We start from the raw sequence: 19,606 nt of genomic DNA, 5'->3' as shown, positions 1-19,606 counted from the left end.
ACAGTGATGATAGATCATTTCAAAGCCACAATACTGAGAGGTTCAATAACTTGCCAGGGTTGTAGAGTAGAGATTGAAGTCTAGTCAGTTTGGCTTTAAGTCCTCTATGTGGTCACAGCATTAAACTATTGATTCACTTGGTATGGAAAGGAACATCACCTGGAGTTTGCCATCTCTGACAGTTAATCTCAATTGAACTTGATAAAATCTGGAATCACCTTAGAGACACCCCCTAGGAATATCTGTGGGGGACTCCCCTGGTTAGGGTATTGAAGTGGGAAGATCTGTCCACTTTGAGTGCTACCATTCCCTGGGCTAGAACTTTATAAAGAGGAGAAAGTGAGCTGAGCAGAAGCATTCACTCACCATGTGGAATGCCATCCCAGATGTCCAGCCAGTCATATTTGCAGTCTCCTTCCCCCACTTGCAGAGGGTCATGCTCCAGGTCAAAGGTCAGGAACTGCAGGATGATCTCCATCCTGGGTTTGGCCAGGATGGTGAAGGTGCAGTCCAGATTGTGTGGATACTTCTCTGGAAACCCGGGAGATTCAATGGTGCCATTGGGACTTGTGAAATTCTTGGAACAATCTTCAGAGCCTGGGTACCAGAGGCGGGTGGGAGGGGAGGGAGAGAGACGTGGCGGCGTCAGAGAGCAGCTTTTCTCTTCTGCTGCCTCTTCTGCCTCTGGGTTATTTAAATGTTTGGGTCCATATCCCCCTACTCACAAGGTTTTTGTTTTTGCTCAAGTGGTCCTTGGAACAACACACGGTTCCTATCTATGTTTCAAGCCCTCAAGCCAGCCTCCCTTTTGGACAGAAACTAGCGAGGTGAAGCTGACTATTGCCTTGTATATCAGAATAAGACTAGCAATTGAGAGATTGGAGAGTAAGAAGTAGAGAGAAGAGAGACAGAGAGGGGAAAAGAGAGTGAAAGAGGAGAGTGAGAGAGAGACAGAGAGAGAGAAAGAGAGAGAGAGAATCTTGAAAGAAGAACAGTCTTCTTTCTCAATTACTCAGCTGCTCACTCCAGAAATGTAAGTTATTTCAATCCTTAAGGAAGGCTTGCTGGTTGCCAGCAGGGAAAACAATGTTTTCCCTTATTTATTGCTGACCTCAACACTAGCCTCTATTGTACCCTAGCCAGCTAAGTGCCCCTTCTCCCTGCGAGATCCAAGGTGCCTCAGGGGAGGGGCAAAGGGGAGCCCAAGCCTCATTCATGTCCTGACTGTATTAAAACGGGCTGCTCTGTAGTGGTGGGACAATTAACAATCGAGGTTTTTAGCGGGTGGATCACAGTGGGGCGTTGGGGATGTTAAAGGCCGCTTGGGCGGTGAGTTTGGAAAAATGCAGCAGTGTATTGACATTTGGAAGGCTTCTGGTGCCTTTGTGGTGGGGATGGTCTGGCGTTTCTCTTCTAAGCTCTTGGGTTAGCTTTCTGGGGATGCTTCCTATTGGAATGTGACACATATTCACAGCCTGCTGTAAGAGCACTAAGAGGGTTACAGCCCCCACATCTCCTGATGCCTCTAGGTGGTATCCTGTTAGAAGAGCCCTGGTACCTTAAGCCACAACTATTCCTCCAGGCAGAGCCAGGAAAGGAGCCTGGAAGCATAGAGACCTGGCATGTACAAAGAGAGCAAGAATGGATACAAGTTAAAGACAGGGGTTTAAATGCGGGTAATTACAATAGATTTCACTCACTGCATTTGGATTTTAAAATAAGGAAATAAAGCAGGATTTATGAAGGGGAAAATAGACACTCTAAACATGAAGCAAAAAAACAACAACACACAAATACTCAATAAACCAGGTGTTTACTGGCAGGAAGTATCCTCTGGGGAGCACACTGAAATATAACTATGGGATGTCAATATGCCAGTCTTAGCCTGCAGCAGCGTCTTTATCTGCCGCTCTGGTAGCAGGGCCCTCTGCAAGTCTCTTTATTGATAGTGACTTTCTGGAAAGCTGCAAATGTCTGACTTGGGAAAGGTACCATGCAAATAAGTATGTGTGTATTTGGGTTAGGCTTGCAGCTTTCTGTAGCTCAAGGCAGCAAAGGAAATTCTCAGAATCTCCACCTATCCATCAGGTACCTTCTCTCTGCTTGTAGCACTGTGCCTTGGAGGTGGATTGTGAGTAGAATGAGGACCAGGAGCTAGAGCAAACCTTCCTGGCTTATTCGGAGCTCTGGGTGCCACATCCCTGAGGCTTTGCACTTTGTTCACCGCTACAGCAGGGAAGGGTCAGTGTAGCCAGTGGGCAACAGGGTTGGATGGGATGAGCTGGGTTGGCCTCCCCTCTTCTCAGTTTTGTTTACCATCAGGCCTCCAACTCCTGAGGGCTTCCTCAGTGGCCTGGGGTGATGCAATTTGGGAAAGGCAGGCCAGCTGGCTGGTCTTCAGGGGGCCAAGAAGAATTTTGAAAAGGTTAGAGTTTAAGGATGCTAAGCAGGCTTCTTCATGGGGCACTTTGGGAGACTCACACAGTGCTGGATGGAAATTAACTCTCTATTCACAAGAGACTTGAGAGTTAGCAGAGGCCTCTTGAGAGTCCCTTCCTGGAGTTGACTCTTTTGTCACTCCTTTAGAAGGGACTCTGCACCACCCCAGGAGTGGGGAATTTATGGTAGGATCTTTGATCCTTCTCATTCATGGGGGACAAGTTTTTCAACAATGGATTTTTAGAGCCCAATATGGGCCCTAGAAAATGTGAGATTCGAAACTTTTCAGTTTCAGGGTCCCCAAGTCTTGCATGTAACTGGAAGGAAATTTTCAGCTTTAAGTCCTTAAAGCCAAACAAACAACCAAAAAGAACAGTGCATTATCTGACAAATGGTTAGAAATGGATACATTCTCTGGCTTATTTTGAAGGAGGTGAGAAAACACTATTTTGTCTTTTGCAAGCCGCAGAAAAATCAGGCATCTATTAAACTTATATATTTGTCTCTAGTACTACCATGATCAAAGCAGCAAAATGGCGAGGGAATAAAGGAACCCTGAAAATAGACACAAAATTTGAGTCTTCCAGAAATCTGACTAATCTGCAAAACTTTTCTGCATCATGTTAAAAGGATAAAACAAAACTTAAATACCCAGCTGAAAAATATTCATGGCGATTCAATGATGAGATTACTCATACAACCTGTAGGTTTGGGAGTGTGGTGGCTCATACCTGCCATCCAAGCACTGTAGTTCCAGGATTGAGGCAGGAGGACTACCATGAGTTTCAGGCAAGCCTGAGCTACAAACTGAATTCTAGGACAGCTTGGGCTACAGAGTGAGACTCTCTTGTGAAACACAAAACTGAAGTTGGGGGGTTGGACTGTAGTGAATGAGTTCATCCCAAAGGACTTTGGCGTGCAGGATGCCCACCCCAGGTCTCTGCTCAGACTTGGGCATGCAGTAAGCTAACTCCACATCTCTACTGTCTACAGTGCAAGTTGAAGAGGAACCTAGACATACAAAGATGCAAAAATACAATGGTCTTATCTGAAGTCAAGCTTGACTTGACCAGAGGTAGGGAATTCAGGCCTTTATGTTAGGGGCTTGAGGTAGCAAGCATTGCAGGTTTCTTCTACCTGTGAACGAGCTCTCCAGTTTTACTATCAGAAATCTCACCGAGTAATGGACATAGGAGAGGAATTTGGATCATGAATTTCTGATGAAAGAACATCAGAAAACAACAACAACAACAAACATTTCCTACTGATTCTGCTTCCCATGCCCCCTTTCAAGTTCTTTAAAAAATTTTCTTTCCCTATTCTGCTCTGGATTTGGTGACTTTGGGTTGTTTAGGTTTGTGGCTTTTTTCTGGCTTACTCCTTTCCAGGTGAGACAATCTGGCAATACAAACAGAATTTTATCTTTCATGTATGGCAGCCATGATCTTCTCCTCTGGCCATATGCTCTGCTTGTCCCAGCTTTGTGGGTGTATGTGTCTCAGCATAACTCTGTGGCAGAGCCTGGAGAAAGCCAAGCTTCCAGAACCTTCTGTATGGCTGTCTGCATTTCTGTGTTTGAGTTTCCCTCTCTTTCCTTTTATGAATCTGACTGGCAAACATAGCTATGTCTGTTTGGATTTCTTCAGCATGTCTACCCATTTATTACATGTTCTGTGGATGATATAAGATGTGTATTTTCTCCCAGGACTACAACTGTGGAAATAGGGACATAAGACAAGATAACCTACCTTCCTAAACTTCTCACTTTTGACTTTTGCACCCTTGTGCATCCCAGGTTTTATATTTATAGGACTGACTTCCATACTGACAGCTACTCTTCCTGATGGGCCTGATGGGCCTGAGGAGGCTTCTGGGCTCTCTCTTCTTTTGCACACTCCCAGCCATGTGGTTTTTGGCAAGGCTGTCACTCACTACAACATCTCTTCCAATGCTGATGTCAGGCCTTAAAGAGGCCTATCCCATGGCTCCAGGCTCAAGCTACCTACCTTTCTTACCTGGCACTATTGTTTAAGGCTCTTCACAGACTCCCTGCCTTATTTAAAATTCTCCTTCTGTATGTCATCAGAACAGTAGGCTAAACTGTGGTACCCTTATTGCTTTATCTTTTAATGCTTCCCTTTCAAGTTTTTGTGATGGATGGAGTGAGTATTCCCTGTTTATGTGGCTCTCTGGAGAGTGTGGCATCATGTGTGGGGGAAACTCTGAGATAGAGGCCATGACACCAGAGATAAGCTAAGGGCCTTGTTCACTCTTGCTCTGACCTCCCTTGGTCAGCTCCCTGGAAGGTCTTCCATGAGCTGACTTCCTTCTGAGGTTGAGGCAGTAGAGCTGAGTGATGGGTTTGGCACTAGGGGATGCTTTCTGCTAGGTTACAGAGTTCCTCTACTGCATTTCCAGAATAGTAACAAGTGACCTGTGCCTTCCCATGACATGTACTCATAGTATAATTTTCCTTCTAATGTCACCAATAATACCTAGGGTATCTGTGTGATGAGGTTTTGTCTACCTGCCTTTCCTTCAAGCCAAGGACGAGAAACCCTGCCTTCTTCCTTCTTCCTCTAGCACTCAGTAGAGAATGCTCATTGGAGCTGGGGCATTGGTCTGCATCTTGAACTGCGAATCAAGGGGCTGTGCATCTAGCTATGCAGGTGCTCACATCAGCCCCCATCCCAGGACACACACTTCCGTTCCTGAGACCTTATTGTGGCCAGAACCATGGACATTCATGGCAGATGATCCATCATAAGCCATAGCTTACGGTCCCCACTCAGGCACAACACAGTTCTGCTAACCATGCCCCTTCATTTGATTTGACCTTCGAAAGCAGGTAAGATCAACAAATATTTAGACAGAATGGATATAAAAAGTGCTTTCAACAGTCACCACTTCCTTCCAAGAACTGTTTAATGAAAAAAAGAAAAAAAAAATACATATGAATAGTTCCCCTTGCACTGAACTTAATAGACGCCAGGCTTGGGTTTCTCAATGACAGGGTGACAACTTCACCTGGAGTCAGACGCCATGTAGGTGTTATACAACCTGGACTCCTAAAGGAAGAAAACACTCAAAGTGGGGGCAGAGCTTCTGCGGTAAGGAGTGGGTGAGAATGGAGGGCATTCCTTCCTCAGCCATAGAGGGAGCTGACAGGAGACGGGAGGACATGCCACTGCGAGAGGGGACAGGTGGACCTAACTTGCACTTCAGATGAGAACTGTCCTCCTGAGCCTCAGAAGTTAGCCTAGTCCATAAAGGCCTAATGAGATGTACGGGGTCCAGCAGCCAATCAAAGAAGTGCCGCGGTGCCTGCCCGGTTTCCACAATCTTCCCTTAGCTTTTCAGACCATCTGATTCCCTGGCATATGGGCAACAGGAGTTCAGTGTATAGTGGTGGTAAAATGGATGGCTAGGAGTCATAATTTAATTTAAGAGCTATGACTGACCCCAGTCTGGGGGTCGTGGTGAGCTCTTTAGAAATCCTAAACAATGAAAAGATTATGTCCTCCAGCCCCATGTAATTCCAAATAAAGACAACATTAAACCATGAAGAAGGTGGAATAAAGTTCAACCAAGTTCAACCATGGAGAACCGCTTGATTTTTAAAAACACAAAAATCCAATTCTTTCAAGAGATGTTCTTGTATTTATCCCTCTCCCCTCCACCTCCACCCCCCGCCCCTGCCCCATGCTGGTGCCTCATCTCTCCCCTCAAGTCCGAAGTCACCTGACCTGCCTTTTCATATGGAGGCATTACCAGGTTCGCCTTAGTCATCCCTTCATCTGCCACCAAAGTCAGGCCAGATGACTGAAGCTCTTACCGCTGATGCTGTCCACAGACGGGGCTTCCCCACTGGGCTCCACCTCCCCTGTGATGCCCATCTCTGGCCTCTACTCCAGACCCCACTAACCTGTTTTGAAGATCTCGTAGCGTAGGGAGAAACCTGCCCCCTGCCGGGCATAGTCTGATGTGAACTTGATGTATAACATGGAACCAGAGGAGATGATGGTGGGTGGAGCGATGTTCCCACAGTGTTTGCCCAGGAGGTCAGCTGACTCACTGTCCCCATCCCGAATCTCAATGAAGTCATACCTAGGTGGGGACAGCAGAAAGGACACAGATGAAAAAAAGACCATTCTGAAGATCTGGGAAGGACCATTATCCTCTCCCCATTCTCTTATAGACAGACATTCAGGTGTTGTGGAGTGATCAACAAAGGGCCCTGTGCTTGCTTTGGTGCATAGGCAAACACACACAGGAAGTTGCTTTGTTCGAGCTACAGTGAATGAGTGCATGGGTGGGAGGCCTTATCTCTTGTTCACATGAGAGCAATTGCATCATTCCATCAGGATCTCAAAGCAAGCATTGTGTTTTTCCTTGGGTGGCAGTAGCATATACTTTAATTTTCCATTTTGACCTCCCTAATCGTTGTCTCTCCTTAACTCTGCCACTGCAGAGTGTATCTTCAAAGGTAACGGAAGGAGAAAAATTGCTGCTCCAGTGGGCTGACAAGAAGATGGGTTGAAAAATGACATGTCAGGGACTGGCACCCTGGGGAGGCTTCAAGGTGTTTGTTCTCCCGTCCCTTAACCCCGTTTTAGTTTCCTCCTGGGCCATCCCCTCTTGTTCTTAATTGGCAGTGTCCCCATCTGCAGGCCACCTCCTTCCCTGAGATACACCTACAAAGTTCCCTTCAGCACTGTCTAGTCAACACGTTTTCAAAAGGGACCGTTGTTAAATCAGATAAGGCAATAAAAACTTCCCTCAAAGCCTGGTGACTCCCTGGGGAATGTGTCTGTGTACCCAAAAATTGGAGTCCTCTCTGAGGCCTGGCTGGCTGGCCTCACCCAAGCTGTGGCCTGTGCTCCTTTCAGATTGAGTCAGATGGGCCTGGCTTGGGGCATTGATGTCTCACAGTCTTCCTTGGAAAAGTTCATAGACCGAGACACACAAAAAGTCCTCTCTTGTCTTGACAGGCACATTTTCCAGCTGGGGTGTATGCCTAACAATGATCCCCGTGCTTCTGCACTCCTTCTGTTCCCAGTTACCACTAAAATCATACAGCTGCAGTGGGAAACTTCTTCCCCAACAGTGTTCCTCAAAACCACCCCCCTCCCCTCTCCATCTATTTATTTTGCATCAACCTGTAAAAACAACACATAAGACACTTCTTCCTTCTGGGTAAGGAAGGGGGTTGACAAGGTAGCCCTCCCTGGGATATGGCCTCCAGCTCTTGTCACACAGGTCTGTGGGAGCTGGCTGCCTGCACAAGTGGTTAGAGTAAATTAAAGAGGCCCGAGGCTTGCTTCAGCCTCCGGGAGCCATATTTCAGACTGCTCAGCCATTTCTGAATGAATAGGCTTGTAAAGGAAAAATAAGGAGCGTGTTACCGGGAACAGTTCATCCCAAGGCCCTGGAGGGATGGCGTCCTGCATCCAGGAGAATGGCTGGGGCTGGATCCCTTCAGAGAGGTGGAAGTGGTAAAATAGAGGCTTCCACCAGATCTCTGCTGAGATAGCCAGATTTCAAAGGCTCCAGGGTGGGGTGGGGTAGAGGATCAGCTTGAATCTGGGATTTTTCAGTGTGCAAGATGGTACTGACTTTGAGAGTAAGCTTCCTCAATTCCAAAACAAAAGGGAACAGACACTTGTTTTTTCTTAGGGGAAAGTCCCCGCCCCTTCTGGAAAATCCCTCCTTGCTGTTCACTGTGAATTAAGCACTGCCTAGCTGACTAGTCAGCTGAGCAATGTTGCACCCAGTAGTGTGCACACAAGTCAAGCAGCCCCTACTCATCATGAATTCTCTCCCTGGGTGCATGATCCCAGACCTGGGCACAGACAGCTGGTTAGATTCCACTTCTTAGCTGGAGGCCAAAATTACAGTTGTTTAATAAGCCAACAATTTGTAAAATAAGGCCATATCCACCAGGAACTTCTTTTTCAAATCAAAAGAACTGAGAAAATTAAACTTTGAATCTTTCCGAGGAACTAGGGCTGAGGAGGTGCTTCGAGGGAAAGTGCTTGCTAGACAATAAGGACCGGGCTAGGAGTCTCCTAAAACAGGCGAGTCTGGATACAAAGGAGTCCACCCCTCTCCTGAAATCCCATTGCTCCTATTGTGAGTCGGAGATAGGGGATGAAAGCTTGCAGGTTAGCTAGATCCTGTCTCAAACAAGGGGGAAAAGGCAAGGACTGACCCCTAAGTTATCCTCTGACTTCACACTGCAGTTATGGGTACTGGCACACACACACACACACACACACACACACCACACACACACACCACACACACCACACACACATACCCACCCACCCCTGTGAGCATACACGTGCGAGTGTGCGCACGTACACACACACACACTAGACAAATACTTTTAAAGTGAAGGCTATGACAGTAAAAGAGAGGTATTAGGAACCCTCTCCTTCAGTTGTGAGCTTTGTAGGACTCAACCTAATTTGCATAAAGGGTTACTGCAATGTTATGCTTAAGAAAGCTAACTGATTTGTCAAGTTCTCACACCCATTTCAGAGGCAAAAAAGGCTGAGGCTTGCACATAGATGATGCTTGTCTGAAGAGGAAGAGGCCTTGAGGATAGTGGTATAGTGAATGCAGATATGTAAATTGCTTCAAGCATTTGGAAGGTACTTTTTGGCAAAATTCAATGGAAGTTACTATGCACATAGCCTTTAAACCAGAATCCTTAGGACTTTTTTTTTTTTTTTTTTTTCCGCCAAGCAAACAATCAGAGGGTGGTGTATGGATGTCTATGCATCATCGTTGTGAATATTTTTTAAAAAGCATATGAAAAGTGAGGAGATTCTCCCTTTATAAATAGCATCATGTTGAAAAATCCAACTAGAGAGGGAGAGTAAATCAATTCTAGTATATTTATAAAATGAAATATTCAGTTGCTACAGAAAACAGTGTGGCAGGTCTGGGTGGGGTTTTTTTTTTTTTTTTTTTTTTTGGCTTTATAGAAAAAAGCACATGATATGCTATTAGTGCAAAAAGAACAGATTTTTAAAGTCAGTGTTAAAATGTGCACATTATCTCCTAGCGTAAGCATTCAGACAACATTTGAAAAACTAGATCTAAAACACTAGCAGAGATACACCATCAATAGGGTTACATAGTCATTGTTTCCTTCTGTGGTCTGAATTATTACAAGTTAGCATTTCTCTAATAAGACTCAAAAAATAAAGCTGCATTCCTTAAGTTTTCAATGTGGGGATGCTGAGAAAAACAAGCCCATATGAGTTAGCAGGGATGGACATAGTGGATCATGCCAAAAATCCCAGCACTTGGGGGCTGAAACAGGAGGGTCAGAGTTCAAGGCCAATGTAGGCTACATAATAGTCTGTCTCAAAAACCCACACAAGCAGAAAAACGAAATTAGCAGATGCAGGTGTGGATTCTTTTCCAGTATCACTTTATTACCTATCTCACAGAATAAAGGCCACGGGAGATCCTGCAGGTCAAAACAAAACAAAACAAAACCCACAACAGTGTTTCAGATATCATACACGATAAATAATATTTAAAAATATAGTAAACTCTGTTGGTGATTTTTCTACAAAGGACAGAGAAGCCTTGCCACCCTACTGGCTAGTCCCCAGAAGTGGGCGGGTTTTGTCAGCTTGCCTAATCACCCTCGGAGTCTTTTAGAGGATTGACATAACAGCCAGGAGGCAGAGCTACCAACAAATGCCACTGCTCAGAGCTTACCTCAACTGAATCAGTGACTGGACCGCCCCCAGGACAGTTTTTGTAACATGGCCATGTTTAGTTTACCTATACACACACACACACACACACACACACACACACACACACACACACACACACACCGTGAAGGCCATACAATCTGAACAAAGGTTCCTCTAAGCCAGTGAGTAACAAATTTTCTCTCCCTGTGCTTGTTAGTTAAGGAGACCCCACTCCCATGAATCTCTTTGTGAAGCAAATACCTAGCCCTTCCTTAAACTTCTTAGAAAAACTGAATTTTTCTATCAAGTATGTATGAGGAAGACAGGATCAAGAGTTCCAAGTTAGTAGGCAAGTTCCTTCTCCCTCCAGGGTCCTGATTACACCCTGTGGACGAGTCCCACTTAACCATGTGGCCTTCTGGCTGGGCTTTTGTTATAAAGGGCACACTCCAAGTGACACGCTGACTTCATACAGAATGTCTCATTTACCTCCCTGTGACAGACTCATTTGGGGAAATTTTTTATTATTAGGGATTTGCTGCAGCTGGAGTAAATCTCCTTAGAAATTTCAATGTTGTCAGGTTCATTTTGAAGGGCTCCAAGGAGGTTCAGGAAGTTTGTGGCTTTGGACTAAATAGAGGCTTTTCGTGCAGCCTTGGATCTCCAGTGTTTGTTTGATCAAGGAATCTGGGGTACAGACTTGAGCTTCACCCCAAGGACAGTGAAACGGAATAACTTGAAAGCTGCCCTCTCACCCAGCCTATTACTGTCTCCCAGAAGCCAACACGACGCAGCTAACAGACATATTAACTACAGTGTTTGCATTTCATTATTCATAATCTCACTCAAATGAAAAAATTCCTTTCGAAGCTTTAACACTACTTCTTATTATTTTGGTTATTTATTTTCCCCCTGAGCCAAAGTATCTCTCTCTCTCTCTCTCTCTCTCTCTCTCTCTCTCTCTCTCTCTCGGTCCCTGAGTACTACTTTTACTGTTATGTGCAACTCCTGACATGGGCAGGGTTTGTCTAGAGATTGCTTCCTCCACTTTCTCTTTCAGTTTCAAAGTCTCCGTTGCTTCTCCCCAAATCTACATCGGGTGTGTGTGTGTGTGTGACAATCTAGACAGTGGAATTAATTTTCTGAGTCCAGGGAAGGAGGGAGGGAAAGGGAGGGAGGGAGGGAGAGAGAGAGAGAGAGAGAGAGAGAGCGCAGCAGTTTCAGCTCTCCCTCCATTACTTGGCAACCCTGGCATCTATCTCTTGCTCTTCGCTCTTCCAGTATGTCACCCGGTCTAGGCTGTGCTAGGCTGTGCGCTGAAGATTCCCCTGGCTAAGGCCCTTGTTCAGAGAAGTTTAAGGTAGGTCCTATAAGGATGCCATACCCAACCTCGGGATTTGGATACTTGCACCCTGGACTCTTCAGCAGGTGGCCACTGCCTCCCTTCATGCTGCTTGCCTCACAGATATTTATGACACGGACAGAGAGCGTCCCCTACCCCTGGGACCTTGCCCCTTTTCTTTCTTGTGTCTGTGGCCAGGTCCCACCTGTCAGGCCTGCCCTGCCCGTCTCTTTCAGGTGGCATACCCTCCCTTTGCTTCTGCCCTCACGGAAAGGTTTAGCCTGTGTGCTTGTCTATTTGTCTGGCTTTGTCTCTTGCACTAGGGAGGAAGCAGGGTGAGGCTGGAGCTCGCTCCGAGGTATCTTTGGGTCCGTGGCACAAACAGGGAACCCTGTGTGTTGAGGGAATAAATGAAGAAGGGATTTGCGGTTGGTGCTGCCTGTTCGAATGATGCTGTCTACAGGCACGATGGGTCGGTCCCTGGTGCATCTCCTGCCTCTGCGCCCCAGCACATCCACTGAGCTATTCTGGTTGTATGTGAAAACCTAAATGTTGCTTTGTGACACAAAGACACGAAATCTAACATTTTGTGCAGAAGAAACATCTCAAATCGTGCTGACAGCATTTTCACTATTAGCGGCAAACAAATCAACTATAATTAAAATGCTGTCAAAGTGATTGGAGATTTTTCTCACACTTTCAAAGTTCCATATTTCATGAGTAGATTATCCAGGCCAGAGAATTTACCACCTCCCGGAGTGCCTTTCTTCCAGGAAGCTCAAAGACAGCTACAAACACTGTCTTATTAATCCTTACATTAAAACCTGCAGGGAAAATGGGAGGAAATGCCATCACAGCCGCTTGCAGCTCCTAAAACTCCCAACAAAAAAGCTGCCTGAGACACATGGAGGCTGCAGGGTGGGTCTGAACAATGGCGAGTTTTCTGGCCAACCCAGGCCCAGAGCCAGGCCACCTGCTTCTTGGGTCCAGCCTTTACAGAGAAATTGCCTTGATGTCAGATTAGCTCTTTTTAAAGAAGTGCATTTCATTTCTTTGAATTCCTACCTTCCATTGTTGCCACTCATTTAATACACAAATCAATGGAAAATGACCATATTTTATTGAGTAATTACTACAGAGCCAGACCCACCAGTTTAGATATTATTTCATTTAATTCTAGCTTAATACAGACTGGGCGGTCATGGTTATCACTTATCCGCAGAAACACAAAATAGGCATTCAGGCTGCGGGTGGTGGTGCACACCTTCTTAGGAGGCAGAGGCAGGTGGATCTCCATGAGTTTGAGGCCAGCCTGGTCTACATTGTGAGTTCCAAGACAGCCAGGGCTGTTACACAGAGAAACCCTGTCTTGAAAAACAAAAACAAAAACCCAAAAAATGGAAACTCAGTTTGACAGCCCAAGGTCAGAGGTGAGATTTGAACCCTTGCCACATAGACTTCATTGTCAAGGCATACCAGATTATCACAGCACAAATGCATGATAGGGCCGGATAGGAAGAAGTTTCTACAGAATGGCCAGAAGTAGGAAGCAACTTCACAGAACCTTGTTCTTTTTACTTAGTCATCCTGATTAAACAAAGCCAGCGGGACATGCCAAGATTAATTGACAGGTCACCAGTGGGACAGAGAGCAGATTTGAAATGCATAGCTTCAAGATTTGTGCTGTGGAAATGCAGCTCCTAAGTGTTCAGTTGGGATAACATTAATTTCTGTAAGTGTAGTATTTTTATAAGCGTGTGTACACGCGAATGGGAACATATGGCCCATCGAGTGAGAAAATAGGATCCAGTGTATTTATATAAGAGTTTCAAGTATCATCCACATATTCTAAAGCCCACAGATTTTCAATATGGTCCATGCAGGAACTTCAATGGGCTGGGGAGCCCCCGTAATCATACACTGAAGTTTTGTGTCTTCCCATGCAGGCATATTTTTCTAGGAAAGGGATCTGTGACAAGACCAACCTGAAATTTCTATTATACAGACCCATGTCCAACAGGGTGTGATGCATTCTTGGAAGAAAGCATAATACGTGGGCTTTGTGGACACAGCCAGTTAGTTCATGTCATTAGCTACTAGTGAAACGGAAGATAAGGCTTCTACCCTCTCCCAGTCTCCATTGTTCATCTTCAAAATGGAAATAATAACAGCTCCACCTCTGGGAAGGGACTGGGAAAGTACACTCAGGTTCAGCAAAGAGCCAAATGCCTGTGAGACAGGTTGTTTTAATTACAGCCACCATATGAACAAGACATGGTGATAAGTTCGGGAGAGAGATGAGTTGCATACATGTACATACATACACACACACACACACACACACACACACACACACACACACACACACTCATACACACATTCTCTGTCTCTGGAGACAGAGAAGATGCCATGAACAATCATAGCTACAGCACAACTACAGTCTCCATGCCTTGAGGTTGGATTTCCACAAATCTGCCTCTTGCACAAATCCATGTACTTGAGTTTTGGAGATCTATTTTAGTTTTGAGGCTCTGAGCCTAAGTTCTGGGTCAAGGCTGCCAGGGATGGGCTCAAAGCACTTATCTCCCATTTGCTGGGTTTTTTGTTTTTAAACAGGATCCCATGTAGCTCAGGTTGAATGCTCTATGTAACTGAGAATAGCCTTGAACTCCTGAACTTCTGATCTGCTCTCTTCTATCTCTTAAGTGCATACTAGGGGTGTGTACCACCATGTCCAGTTTACGGAATACTGGGAATTGAACCCAGGGATTTGTTTATTCTGGGCAAACATTCTATATCTCAATCAGGAAATTTCTTTTCTGTCTGTCTGTCTGCCTGCCTGCCTGCCTGTCTTTAAATGGTGCTCGGTTGAACCCAGGGCCTGTATGCTGGGAAAGCACACTACCACTGATTCACACCTCCATTCTCTTTTGCTGTGTCTTGAACGGTGGAGCGCTCACCCTCTCATCAGCCCATTGAGCTGAGGCACACACCTAGCTCAGTACGCCAGCTGACAGTCAGTCCTCGCTGAGTAGATGTCACCACTGCTATTATTTGTCATTATTATACATGCACCTCTGAAACTTCACCAGTTCCAAGTCTAGAATTATTTGTGTGTTTGCACTGGGGTCCAGTGCCTTTTCCACAGCAGCTGTTTGCAGTTGCGTTTTCTTCCTTCATCTCTTCAAACCACAAATCTCTGATGTTTGCAGTTTTTCATTTGTAGTCCCCTCCCAGCCAGGGTCACCACACTCCTTAGAAGGGAGGAAATCTGACCACCCAGCAAAGGAAGTATGCACAGAGAATAACCCAAAACAAACTGGAGGAATTATTCTAAAAAACCTTGAAGGCAAGAAAGTGGAAACTGCAAATACCATCTATTTATAATTGCTGCTTGTTTTTCCGCAGAAGCCCTGGGATGATGTAGAGGCCGCAGGATCTCATTGTTCCTCAGGTTGCAGGCTGCCAAAAACACTCTCAACGTGAGGAAGCAGGCTGCTCCAGACACAGTGTCTGATAAGTCTTGCTGTGGATAAGTTTCAGAACATGGAGCACGTACAACAAAGCCTCCAAGACTTCTGCCCTGACCCTGTAGGTGCACACTGCTTCCCCGACTGCCCTGGCTTCCCAGCAAGGTGCATTCCTGAGGCCACATAGCCACTGATCTACTGGACTTCTGCACCAAGCGAGCACTCAGGAGGCTGCTTGGATGGAGCATATTTACTTATATAAGGGATGATTTTTAGGCAGCTGGTGAAGTTGAAGTATTGGGGCCGCCTCTTTTCTGGCTATTGTCAGAGCTTCCTTCGATCTGTTCTGTGACTATAGAATCCCCATCCTTTGGTGTCAACTTCAAGAGTCCCTTGCTAGCATTTTGTAATGACGCCAGAGTACTGAGAAGGCAAGACAAACCCACCCATGGCTTACATCCACTTGTTTTCCCTCAGAAGCGGCGGCAGCAGCAACTCATGCTCTGATACTGAAAGTGGTACCTGATGCAGCCAAGCCTTGCTGATTGGTCTCATGCTAGTCCGCTCTATCATGTTACCCTGCCTTGGTTTGCCTCACCTCATAAATGGGCACAGGGCTCATATCTCTTTACCTCTTGGGACTGACGAGAGGCATAAGGCAACTGGTAGTCATTGAGGGCAAATCAAAGCACGTCATCCTGGGGCCCTGGTGTGCTGGCACCAACCCGGCACTTGGCTGAGAGAAGGCCTCCCTGTGGGTAAGGAGCTCACTAACTCTTCTCCCAGTGGAGCCAATTGTAAGAGAGAAATTGTACCCTCCCATCTATCCGAAAAACGGAAGCCTGCTGGGTACTAGTGCACCAGACACCAGGGAACCAATCCCTGTGTCAAAGTTCATTTGCGTTTTCCAGGGATAGGTTCCCTGTCATCTCCTTAGGAAGACATAACACTTGTCTGAAAAATGTGCTATGAAGAATTCCAGGGCAGGGCCAGTTTGGGAGCAGGTGGCAGGTGTGACAGGCCAATTTTGTATCCTGTTCTCTTGGAGCTTCAGGTTACAGAGCTCAGAGCTTCCCCTGGCTCTAGGGGTAAAGTTGTCACTACTGTGCGGAAAGCACCGGGGTGTGGAAATGACAGTCACACACTAAATGTCCAAGCAGGAAGGGGCTGTTGTCATGCCAGGGTGGAGATTCTGAATGTAGCCCTTGGTGGCCAGTCATCTGGAACTGCTTCCTCCCCTCAAAGTGCCACTTGGACGCTGTGCCCTGATGTGTGTCCTACAGCACAGTGAGCAAAAGTCAGTCTGGGTCAGGAATGCGTGTCATGGCTCTGGCCTTGTTGCACGGCAGAAGCGTTCCTCTGGGTTAAAATCCAGGGTTTGCCGGGCATGGGAATAGCACTCAGGGACATGCGGTGCTGTTAGATAGTCTCCCTGGATCACAAAGACATGTCTAGAAAGTACACACACTACACACTTCTACAAGAGAAGCAGGTTGCAGGAAGTCTCCAAGCTAGGTGGAAACAGTATGGGTGGGATCTAAAGGACTTTTATTTATCCTGAAGACATAAGCAGGCTGTTTGTCTTGTGTATCGATCTGCTGGCTGGCTGATCACCATATTGCAGTGACCACTAGGAACCCCAGAGCATGGGGAAGACATTAGTGCGAGGGATGGATGGTAAGAGCCACGTGTGGGTAAGAGGCCTGCTGAGAGGATGCTATAGTGGAAAACCCTAGAAGAGAAGTCCTTTCCCCAGTGTTTAATCCAGCTGCCGGCTCTGAGGTTGGGTAGAGTCTTGTATCTGGCAGGACCTCAGTTTCCTGAGAAGATGCCTCAAATAACAATAATAACAATAATAACAATAATGATACTTTCTCACCCTCCTACAGTTCTCAGAGGATGACACACAGATAAATCACTTTGAACTTTCAGATGAAAGGTGCTCCATAAACCAGAGGGCTCATCAACTATAATTGTTACAGTAATTATTTTAATGATGATAATGGGAGAATTGGGGGTGGGGCACGAAGGAACCCTCCCGCCTTGAGACAAAGAAAAACCCTCCCATTCAAACCTGCGCCATGCTGCTTTTCTCTCCTATGCTGTCGTCATCCCTGTCCAACGGCCGGTTCCTGGGCTGAGACATTATTTACTGCTTTCTTTCCCAATAAAACAATTATTTGTTCCCCGGTTCTCCGTCTCACTCATTCTCCACTCTGTCTGGCTTGGCCCTGACAGCTCAGCCATGAACTGTTTACATGTCTTGCTCACCCGCCCAGAATCTGGTTCAGCTCCATTGACACTAAAGGCAGAAGCATTCTCTGTGTGTGAGGAATCAATTACTTCCGCCGACACTCCATTACTGGCCTTCACATCTTTGGATTCCAGATGGAGAGAAAAGATGGTAGTGTTGGTGGTGGTGGTGGGACCCAAAGAAGTGGTGAGTGTGTGTGCGTGCGTGTGTGTGTGCGTGTGTGTGGTGTATGGTGTGTATATGCGTGTGTGGTGTGTATGGTGTATGTGTGGTATGTATATGTATGTGTGGTTGGGCATGGTGTGTATATGTGTGGTGTGTGTAGGGTGTGTGTGTGGTGTGGGTACAATGAGTATTTGTGTGGAGTGTATATATGGTATGTGTATGTGTGTGGGGTATATATGTGTGTATGTGTGGTATGTATGTGTGATTGGGCATGGTGTGTGTGTGTGTAATGTGTGTGCCTGTATGGGGTGTATGTATGGTGCGTGTGTGTGTTTGTGTGTGTGTGTGTGTGTGTATATAAGTATGGTATGTTTATGTATGTGTGTGGTACATATGTGTATATGTGTGGTATGTATGTGGTGTAGGTATAGTGTGTGCATGTGGAGTACATATGGTGTGTGTGTGTGGTGTGTGGTGCGTGTATGTGTGTGTGTGTCCCGAGGAGTAGGAGGCTGATAGAGACTGTTAACTGAATCAGGCCTCCACATTGTCCTTTAAGACCTAAAAATACTTATTTTTCCATGTGGTCAAACCTACGTCTGGAGCTGAAAAATTCATACAACTGCCAAACTGCTTCACTACAAAACCATGGCGAGAAGGGCACGAGGAAATCATGTGTTTTTTCTTTTATCATGGGGTCCTCTGGAACCTAAGCCAAACCTGGGTCTATTTCTTTCTCCTTTTTTTTTTTTTTTTTTTTTTTTTTTTGGTTTCTTAAATTTTAATTTTGACCCAGCTAACTTTCGTTTCATGGATTTTCCTTCTAGGAAACAATTTTTGATTATGTAAATTGAATGCAGCCATCTATCCTGCAATCAGCTGGGATGGGTTATGAGCCAAAAGGTCTCATAATGAAGGGCGATTATGAAGCTTTTCTTTTCTCTCTAAAAGACAAGACAAGGACTGTGAGTGTGTGATGATTTATCTAGGCAGGAATAGAAAAATGGAATTAAGTTATCTCCTGAGTGTCTCCCATCAAGGTGTAGATTCCTCACCTCTAAAACAAATAAAAACCTTTTTTTTTTTTTTTTTCCCTGCCAGACTCACGACCACAGGAAAACACAAACCCCTCTGTAGAGAAGTCTGGTGTCTTGACTTGTTGTCTCCCTTCCCTGTTCTATCCCCTCTACACCTTTATCCGTCTCCTTGTCCCTCAGAATTTCTCAAGACAGCCTGCCAGTGTAATTAGATGGGAGAATTACATGGAGTTACATGGAGCGAGGTGCAGGCCCTCTGGGAGCTCCAGGTTTGAAGAAGGTGCCAGGATTGAGAGGCAGAGCAAGGGGGATCGTGTATGATAAAATCTCAAGTGATTTTCTCAATCAGAAGATAAAATGCATTGTTAAGAAAGGCAGCCACAGTGAAGCTTGCTTGCATGGGGAGAGTTGCGATTGCAACATCGAATATTTAAAAACAAACAGCCAAAAATAACTGTTGTCCCAACTGCTCTTTAACCTTGGTAAGAGGAGAACAATCTGTAGGCTGTTTTTTCCCACTTCTTGGGGGAGCTGAAGTTGCCGGGCAGAGGGAGTCCTTGGTCAAGGTTGTGGAGGATGGATGGGTCAGCTGGTAGCTGGGCTCTGGCTAACGGGGCTGGCCCCATTATTGCACCACATTCCCAGAGGTGGGTCTGTTTCTGTCATTAGGAGGGTTGTTGCAATATAGAAAAATACTAATGCTCATTGGGTCCTAGGAGAATGGGAATATTTCTGTGGTGGGCAGGCAGTAAATCTGTCACAATGTCATGAGTAATCAACCCAAGAGTCCCTCCTGTGCCAGCACATGGCATCCTCTTGCACCACAGAGACTGGCTCTGTTTTGACCTCCAGTTGGGTAATTTGGTTTCTCACCCAAAGAAAAGAAATTCAGAGTCTGTGTAGGAGTAAGTTGATGAGGACTTAATCCGGCTTGTTACCTGGACTTTCCCAGAGCAAACTGTGCTCTTGGGTGTTACACTAAGGACATCTGGACACAGGGAATGGAGTCCGGACAGACACTACAATAGTGGGGAGGCCGGAGGCTGAAGAGGTCCCATAATCTCAGCCTTTCCTGCTTCCTGCCCTGGGTCCCTCTCCTAAGGAGGTGGTGGAAGTCGCCTGGCCAGGAAATAGAGTTAAGTAACATCATCAGGCATCTTTTTCCAGGAAAAGGGTTT

At 45.9% G+C, this 19,606-nt stretch overlaps 1 protein-coding gene across 5 annotated transcripts in view; it reads right to left on the bottom strand.

Moving 5' to 3' along the window:
* Nrp2 (neuropilin 2) overlaps positions 1-19,606 on the bottom strand; it is a 116,865-nt gene that overhangs the window by 75,307 nt on the left and 21,952 nt on the right. For all 5 annotated transcript variants that reach the window (XM_051190332.1, XM_051190334.1, XM_051190333.1 and 2 more), the window contains exons 3-4: positions 6,365-6,546; positions 367-597 (exon numbers count right to left, since the gene is read on the bottom strand). In XM_051190332.1, the coding sequence (XP_051046289.1) occupies positions 367-597; positions 6,365-6,546 (413 nt within the window). The remainder of the gene's footprint in view (positions 1-366; positions 598-6,364; positions 6,547-19,606) is intronic.

This window comes from Phodopus roborovskii, unplaced genomic scaffold (assembly GCF_943737965.1).
Source record: "Phodopus roborovskii unplaced genomic scaffold, PHOROB, whole genome shotgun sequence".
Lineage (NCBI taxonomy): Eukaryota > Metazoa > Chordata > Mammalia > Rodentia > Cricetidae > Phodopus > Phodopus roborovskii.
The sequence above is the reverse complement of the archived record's forward strand: the minus strand, read 5'-3'. Positions and strand labels throughout refer to the sequence as shown.